This window comes from Cryptomeria japonica, chromosome 5, assembly GCF_030272615.1.
Source record: "Cryptomeria japonica chromosome 5, Sugi_1.0, whole genome shotgun sequence".
Classification (NCBI taxonomy): domain Eukaryota; kingdom Viridiplantae; phylum Streptophyta; class Pinopsida; order Cupressales; family Cupressaceae; genus Cryptomeria; species Cryptomeria japonica.
Window position 1 is genome coordinate 309,494,675 of NC_081409.1, and position 8,874 is coordinate 309,503,548.

The 8,874-nt window shown below is 37.9% G+C and overlaps 1 protein-coding gene across 2 annotated transcripts; it reads left to right on the plus strand.

Moving 5' to 3' along the window:
- Window positions 1-1,390: 1,390 nt before the first annotated feature.
- Window positions 1,391-8,644, plus strand: LOC131078303 (uncharacterized). 2 transcript variants are annotated; one of them, XM_058015970.2, is made up of 8 exons: window positions 1,393-4,732; window positions 4,886-6,478; window positions 6,639-6,771; window positions 6,950-7,015; window positions 7,131-7,193; window positions 7,385-7,450; window positions 7,574-7,621; window positions 7,899-8,644. In XM_058015970.2, exons 1-8 carry the CDS (start codon window positions 1,832-1,834, stop codon window positions 8,210-8,212), a joined length of 5,184 nt encoding a protein of 1,727 aa, XP_057871953.1. In that variant the 5' UTR covers window positions 1,393-1,831; the 3' UTR covers window positions 8,213-8,644. The 2 variants fall into 2 exon arrangements, with proteins under 2 accessions (XP_059077421.1, XP_057871953.1); XM_059221438.1 differs by lacking the exons at window positions 7,574-7,621; window positions 7,899-8,644 and having other exon boundaries at window positions 1,391-4,732; window positions 7,336-7,450.
- The last annotated feature ends 230 nt before the right edge of the window (window positions 8,645-8,874 follow it).

Genomic DNA, 8,874 nt, shown 5'->3' on the forward strand with positions numbered 1-8,874 from the left:
AACTAAAATTAAGTGAACAAATCACACAACCATTTGATATGATAACATTGTAAAAAGAAAATTTTGCTGTTCAATTCTTATCTTTTTAAACTAAAAGAATGATTATTTATCTATGGTAATAGTTAGAGTTGCCATAAGGGTTAAGGTTAGGATTCAATTAGGTTTAGGGTTAAACTTTAATTAGAATTAGGGTTAGATTTAACTATAATTTGACTTAAGACTAGGTTTTTGTTATGGTTATACTATTTTTAGAATTCAATTATGATTGAGTTAAGATTTAAGGTTTAATTAGGGTTAGGTTTAGAGTTCATTTAAGATTAGAATTAGGTGAGGGTTTAAAGGTAATAGTTAGAGTTTCAATTAGGGTTGAGGTTAGGATTCCATTAGGTTTAGGGTTTAGCTTCAATTAGAGTTAAGGTTAAGTTTTAACTATGGTTTGACTTAAGGCAAGTATTCCTTATGGTTATAATATTTTTAGAATTCAATTATGTTTGGACTAAGGTTTAAGTTTTAATTAAGGTTATGCTTATAATTCATTTAAGATTAGAATTAGGTGAGGGTTTAGATATATGAAAAAATACAATTATGTTTGGACTAAGGTTTAAGGTTTAATTAACGTTAGGTTTATAATTCATTTAATATTAGAATTAGGCGAGGGTTTAGATATATGGTTACAATTAATGTTACCATTCAATTAGAATAGAGAATATATATTGATAAGATTAGGATTACATTTTAAATAAATATCTCTTAGTGTATTTTACATAGCATAAAAGTATATTAGTTAAAATTTATTCTAAAATATAAGACCAAATTTTTTGAATATGTAATAAATAAAATAATTTAATAACTAAATAAAAACCATTAATTTTTAAAAATATATAAAAATTAAAATAAATATATTAATGTCTATTAAAAATTAAAATATTATAATATCGCAGTGGCCTTCTTGAAAGGTAAGGAGAAAAGTCATAAGAGTTTAGTCTTTGAATGAGATAAGGTTACTTTTCAAGCTCACGCCAATTTTAACTCTGACAGCTTTGATCAAAATCAACAGAAAAGGAGAAAAGTTAGTGCCCCGCCAAAAAAACACATACCTAGTTTTGTTTTGATCCCCAAATGACGTAAAATGGAATAATTATTATATTTAAAATATTTCAACCAATGATCTGACGCTACGTGTCCACGATCTCCCGAGGTAACGGATACTTTACTCCACGCCACTAGAAGCGAAATGACGTGTCACCCTAAGGCTGAGATCTGGCCCTCGATTTCCGATATAATGTAATTTTACCGTCAATCGATATTAACTATGCATTACGCGCGCTTTTTTATAGACGGGAAAAACTCGGTCAGCGATATTAATGTAGATCGTCAGATGACGGCAATCGGACGGCCAAAGTAAGTCGGCGCCAATCAAGAAGAGGAGAGTGAAGGCATATCAAACCCTAGCCGCAAATGAAATTTTCCAGAAGAAGCTATTGAGGTCTCGGCTCCATGCTGGTCGGGAGTTCGAACCTCGCAGATAATACAAGTTTTAAAAAAAAACCCCAAAAAATAACCAAAACCCAATAAAAAATATTCCACTGAAATCTTCAGATCTGGAGTAGGGAAATTGTTATAAAGTAGTTTACATAAATTGTTTTGTCAGGAGATGCAGAGTTTTTGGGTGATGTAAGCATGTTCTGCGGGGTTCTAGAATTTGCCTCCTGTTTGGATGCATGTAAGCTTGAGAAATAGACATCGGTGGGTTTAGGTTTTGAGTCTCATGAAATCCTGATTCATTCATGGCTCCGTGTTTTTGTTTGCAAAAGGTTTTTAGTGGAACGCCATGAGTTCGAAGCCTGTGGAGCCCCAGGGTGAGCGAGCTCACCTACAGCAGAAGAACCAGCCACAGGATTTGCAGAACGGCCCGGGTTTGAAACTCACTCCAAACACTTCGTCCAGATATAAGCTACGAACGCCAAGGACTAATACTATTGAAAACGATGTCTCCAGGAAGAGGAGAGCTGGTGAACATGCGCTTCCGAGGCCGTCGGACAAGAAGCAAAAGGCAGGTGGTGACTCATGTGACCAGACGCCGAGAGTAGATGATACTGGCGGAGTACCTGTGAAGCTGAAAGGAGCTGACCCATGCGACCAGAGGCTGGCATCAGGCGCCGACGGCTTAATTGAGGTTCGTATTAAGGAAAGTGATTTTGTTAGTGTAATTAACAGAAGAATTGAAGTATATTGGCATCTGGAGGACACATGGTATATTGGGAATATTAAGCGCTATGATGCTTATAATAAATTGCACCATGTTGTTTATGATGATGGGGAGGAAGAGTGGGTGTCATTAGAGAGGGATAGGTATAAAATTCAGGTGGCTCCTGTGGAGTTTGCAAGGCTATCGAGCAGAAGTAGGAAGAGAAATATACATGGGAATTCAGAAAACAGGGGTTTTGTACATAGAAAACATTTTAATGGTGATACTGGATTTGTACAGAAGAGAAGTGACGTTAATGTTGGGGGCGGTGCTAGTTTTGTACAGAGAACAAGTACCGATGTTGTGCAGAAAGATGGCATTGACGATGGTGCTAATTGTGTACAGAAAAATGGTCTTAGTGGGACTACTGATGTTCTAAAGAGGAGAGGTATGGTTGGGTATGCTGAAATTGTACAGACTGGCAATTGTGGCTTGCAGAAGCGTGATGATGCAAGAAGGAAGAGATTGAAGAAGAATTCTAAACATGTCAAGAATGTGGGTGTAGGTGATTTGACAGAGCCTTATGAAGGTGTGAGATTTGGACTCGGTTCAAGTAATAAGAGCCTAGGCAAGGTTAAGCGTTATGATCCTACGAATAAGTTGCAGCTTGTTGAATATGAGGATGGGGAGGAAGAGTGGGTGCCATTAGAGAGTGTTAATAATGTGGTTTCAAGAGAAATTTCGGGGGCACCCAGTACCTGTACCAAGGGCAATTTACTCGAAAGTACAGATTTTAGAGGCAGCGGGCAGAGTGAACACTTTCGTGCTGAGATTTTAGAGAATGCTGAGGGTCGTCTGCAGGAAAATGATGGGAGGAGGAAACGACGGAAGATGGATTCAAACCAGGTTACATATGATGTGCAGAAGAATTATGATATTAGTGAGACTGTTGATTATGCCACTACAGTGCGGGATTCTGGTTTGGAACACAAGGCACAGAGTGATGTGGAAAAAGCTAAGGTCACATTTGTTCTTGGCGATTCTGGTATTAACAGTGGTTCAGTGGTAGATTCGGCCACGGTTTTGCCTAATTTTGCCAGGGAACGTAAGCGGCAGGGTAAGAATTTAAAACAGAGTTTCACAGATGGGTTTTGGATTCAGAGTGATTCAAAGCAGCTTAAAAATACAAAAAATGATGATTTACAGAGGGAATGTGCTGATTCTGGCAGCCCATTGCTGGATTCCGTTCGGGAATTTGAAACACAGAGCAATGCAGGACAGAAAAACTTTTTAAGTGCTTCTGGTGATTCAGGTACCAACAATGGCTTTAAGGAGGGAGTTAGTGCCACTACAGAAGATCAAGTGGCCGTTCCTTCAGTGTTTCATCAAAGAAAGACTCCTGCAATTACTTACTCTCGGAAGCGACAGCATAATTCCAAAAGAAGTGACGATTTAATTGAAGATGAATCTGGAAAGGGCAGAAACAATATTTTAATTGTTCACAGGACAGAGGCCAAACCCACACCGAAAGGCAAAACTGTTGAAGAGGAAATGGGTGTCTTTTCAGGCCTGCAAAATGATTCTATTGTGCCGAAGCAATCCCTTGACAGGGCTGGTGCATATTCAGGCATTGGCAATGATTTAGCTGTGCAAAAACACTCCAATGATAAGAATGTTTCTTCTTCATCGGGCAATGACTCAATTACGCAGAAACAGCCTGTAAATGCTTATTTCAGAAGGCGCAAAAGAAGTTGCACTGGTAATATGGATATCATGGCTCAGGTGAAGGTTTCTTATAGGAGCAACCAGAGCTTGGAGCAGATATTTATGTTTTCTCTAAATAATTTGATTGTAAATGATGCCCTCAGGATACATGTGTCTCCCTTGAACTTAAGACAGCCATCATATTGCCCATGTGTTGCTCCTGGTCTGCAGTTATGCAACAGAGGAAGTGACATGACGCATTTTGAATTGGTTAAATCACAAAGCTTGGAGGATTTTATGCTTTTGCTCCAATCCTTGTTGCAGTTTTCCCGTGCTTGTGTTCAGCAGTCCAGTTCTTCTCATTCTGCATTGCAACAATTCCGATTTGGGACTTTGAATCCTATCAATTTAAGGAATTTGTCACCTTTGGAGTTCTTAAAACTCATCACCAGTCTGTCAGACATTCAGATGCAGGTTTTGATCGTTGACACGTTGTCCAATTTAAGAAAATTTCATATTTCAGGGTATTTCTGGGAGGTGTTGAGAAATTTTATTTTGTCTCTGGTTCCTGTCATGGGCATTGGAGCTCCAAGCTCAACAAACTTGCATGTGGCATTTCAATCAATTAACTTACAGATTTCATCTGTACAAGGGGGTCTCTCTTTCTCTTGCAAGCTTGAGAACATCCATTGGACACCAAGTGCAAAGCAGGCTGAATGGTATTTCTTGTCAAAAGGGCTAGTCAAGGGTGAGTCCAGTGGTGGCCGTTCAGCTAATTGTGTTGGCCGTTCTTTACTTCCTGAACAGCTGGTGTTTGAGCGTGATGCAAATTTTTTGAATGTAAGTAAATGGTATGGAGCTTTTTTTCTTTAAGTTAGAGAACTTAGCTTTTGTCTTAGTACTAGAGAAAATATCTCTTTTATGAATTGCTGTTTTTATCCCGGGTGGTCTTGCATTCTTATAAATTACAATTAGTTTGCCAAATGTTTGCAGGGTTTTCAAGAGAGCTCTGCAACCCAATATTTCACTTCTTATCATCAGTACTGTTGCAGGATCCCTCAATCTCACACTAAAAATGATTTTGGCACTTTTCAAACTATTCCACCTTTCCAAATGAGCTTTTCATCAGCTCCGAGATTTTTTGCCTGCCTGCATATGAGGCTATCATTTGGAAAGGGAACTTGTTTAGATTGCTCCCGAATTCATGGATTAGTGTCAGCCAATGTGAATAATGCTCTAAATTCAAGCTATGAAGAGACAGACATTGTTAAATCTAACAAACATTTACTTCCTGGGATTATACCCAATGTAGAGGAACGAGCAATGTTTTCTAGAGAAAGTCAGAGCTCAATTCATGTACCTGTGAAACATGTAAAACTGGAGGAAAATATTTTTAGCATTGCAGAGAATCAGAGAGTGCAATTAGCTACACCAGCTTTAGGATTTGATTCCAATGTCATAGGGTGTGTTTCAGATAAGCATTTAAAGAGATATAACATGCTTCCTATTATCAAGATCCGGAGAACTAATCACAATTCATGGCATTTTGCTGGGGTTTTAAGCCCCCCTCCCTTTGTGGGAGGAACTTCAAGAGTAATGATTCCTCGAGTTGCTGGCACCAGTAATCACATGGAGTCAAGTCAAAGTGGGGGTTCCCGTTCAACCTCTGAAAATGCTGATGATGCTGTCCTGAGACCTGCTAGATCTAGAAGACGTGGAAGACCACGCAGGCAAAGTAGTCAAGAGAAATTGAATGAAATGGGAGTGAATTTTTCAAAGCTACGAGCAGAAATAGATTCTGTTGTGTGTAGTGCAAATATCTTGATTTTTGGGAGGGACAGATGTTGGAGAGAGTCTGGTGCTGAAGTCAGATTGGTTCACAGGTCAAATGAATGGGTTCTTGATGTCAAGCTTCATGGATCCACAAAAGTTACTTATAAGGCCCAAGAACAAAAAGTTCGCAGCTCACAGGAGAAAAAGCAACGAGTACCTGGCAAGCCCAATTGCCACACAATAATTTGGACAGGTGGACAAAATTGGAGTTTGGAGTTCCCTAACGAAACTCAATGGTCTCTGTTCAGGGACTTGTACGAGGTGTGTTACAATCGAAACTTTCGGGCTGCTTCAGTGAAGGATCACCCAACACCAGCGGTTAGCCTGCTGAGTAATGAGAGCACGAGTACTGTTGATGTACCCTTTGTGCGTTCCCTAAACTACATTAAAGCAGCAGATGATGAACTTAGTAGGACTCTGTCTAGAAGCAATATTTATGACATGGATTTTGATGATGAACGGTGGCTTTTCCAGCTCAATAGCAAATCTGTTCACGAGGATGGCAGTGGGTTTGATGAAGTCTCTGAAGACACGTTTGAGAGAGTTATAAGCTCTTTGGAGAAAGCTGCTTTCATCCAGCTTCAGGCTTTGACTATAGAGGATGCTATTCAAACCTGTTCTGGTTTGGTTCCTGAAGAGGTGTTGACATCCATATATTCCTACTGGTTAGAAAAGAGGGATAAGAAGAAGGATTTGTACTGGTATGGATCCCGTGGAAGTGTTGGCGTCAAGGCATTGGTTCCACAATTTGAGGTGATTGTTGTTTTTTTATTGGAATTTTAATATGATTTTTTATGCCCCTTCTAAATATAAGCATGCAGTGCAAGCCTTTTGTCTGTGTGTTTTGTGTGTTGAGTAGTGTTCATACCATGTTTTTAGTTCCATTTTAACGTTTGTATTTATCTTCATGCAGATGAAAGGTAAGGAAAGTCTGCCCCAAACAAAGCGTCGTGGAAAAATATTTAGAGGAAAGGCTTATACGGGGCAACACAATGTAAGAACCACAGGAAAGCATGGTGTGAGGAATCAGATTGAAATGCAGCACAGTAAGTTGGTTTCAATTTACTTATTTGTGTATAGCTTGTAGAATAAAAGTGGGTCATCAAGTTGCATTCTGAGTTTATATTGATTCTTCAGAGTTAGCGTTTTAAATATTTAGTGGGGAAGAAAAGGAAAACTGTGGAGACGTGTTAGCTAATTATCTTCTGTTTTGGTGTTGGGTAGAAAAACGACAGCAACGACAAGTTAATGTAATATCTTTTGGCAGTGGTTGTACATCTCATGCATCAGGTATGATGTAAATTATGTAATAAGTATCAGTTATGTGAGTGAGGTTTAATTCTCAAAATATCAGTTAAATAGATTTCCGTTTACTTATTTATTTTTTCCTGTTGAAATTGGGTAGAACTACAGCAGCAACAAGATAACGAAGTATCTTTTGGTAATGCGTGTCCATCTTATGCATTAGGTATGATGTAAATCATGTCCTTACATGTTTAGTTGATTTGTATTCATCTGCCTTTATTGGAAAAACATTTAATTTTGATAAAGGGGAAAACTATGGAAAATCGTATAGGTATTCTTCTCAAATTTGAAGTTATTGTCTGCAGTTAAAGAGTGATCTGTTTTCTTCTTCATTTTGTCCTTGCTGTTGCGCAGAACCACAACAGCAACAAGAAGTTAACAGACTATATAGTGGCAATGGGTGTTCATCTGAAGCACTAGGTACAATTGAAATATTTTGTTTGCACAATTGGTTTAGCGAGGTTTAATTTTCAAATTTGAAAATCATTTCTGCAGTTTAATGGAGTGCTAATTATTTGTGTTCATGTTTTGATGTTTTTGTAGAACTACGACAGCAGCAAGAAGTTAATGGCTGTCCATCAAATGCATTAGGTGTGATGTAAATAAATATCCCATAGTATCAGTCTGGTTAATTGAGGTTTATTTATCAAATGTAAAGGCTCTGAGATGCAGTTTGATAGAAATCTCTATAAAATAAGCTTGCATATAAGAGGATGTTAAAACATGTATATGCAATTCTACATATAGTTTCATATTGGGTTCTAAGATTAATGTAAATGTATTGATATTGATAATGATTATCCAGTTGATGATAAGTCAATTCCTGCACATATGTGAAGGCTTACTTTCTCCTATAAATTCTGTGCAGTCCTTGTTTCAGATGAGGAAGCTAGAGTTCAAGATGCTAAAGGATATGCGAGCAATGCAGGAGAAATTGCCATGACAAGACGTGCAAGATCCCATAGGCTACTGCAGAAGGCAGACTTGGCAATATTTAAAGCAGTAAAAGCTTTGAAGATTGCAGAGACAATAGAATTAAACGAGGAAGCAAGATCATCAAAAATTGTTAGCAATGTCTTTTCACCAAGCTTTTCTACTGATTATAGGGTAGATGAAAATGGTCGTAGAAGAGAAGGTTCCATTGGTAGTCCATCCTGGGCATTGTCGACATATGGGCATTGATGGCATGCTATATCTGCTTCTATAATTTTTGTGGGTGCAAATTAACAATGCTAAATAATATTGGAATGCTCTTCTTTGATCCAATATTAAATCATATGAAAATTGTGTCTCTGACTAAAGAAGTGCAGAGAATTCAAATCGAGACATATGAGATGGAACTGCACAATCAGAAAGTTCTAAGAAGATTTTTGGGATGATGATACAAACGATGTGAAATCCCACCAATTTTGAACCTGATTCAGGTTTTTTTGCACACGAGTTGGTGCAATTATGGTTACCTAATTTGTAAATTCTTTGTTGGTGTGATCATTTTGTACTTTATTTTGCTTCTACAGGAAGGGGGCTTGTACACTTAAGAATGATTCCAGTATCATGTATATTATAATGTTCAATCTTACATCTTATTCTGAATAACATTTTGTTTGTGGCTGATCTCTTTCTTTTTCCTAGAATCCATATTCTATATGTTTTAAGAGTGCTTGCAACTCTGAAATGACAATTGATGTCTGATCTAATATATCTATCAGGATATGAGCTTTTCAATGGGTTAAGGAGGGGAGTGGTGAAGGCTGCCTCTTATGATGGCAAAAGATTATGAATGTCACATGCATCTGTGGTTGATGGCTGATCTCATATATCTCTCAGGATATGAGCTCTTCTAT

Coding starts and splice junctions, on each gene's coding strand:
- LOC131078303 (XM_058015970.2), top strand. CDS start 1,832: ATGAGTTCGAAGCCTGTGGAGCCCCAGGGTGAGCGAGCTCACCTACAG. Junction 6,772..6,949: donor TCAGATTGAAATGCAGCACA/GTAAGTTGGTTT, acceptor GGTGTTGGGTAG/AAAAACGACAGCAACGACAA. Junction 7,622..7,898: donor CTGTCCATCAAATGCATTAG/GTGTGATGTAAA, acceptor AATTCTGTGCAG/TCCTTGTTTCAGATGAGGAA.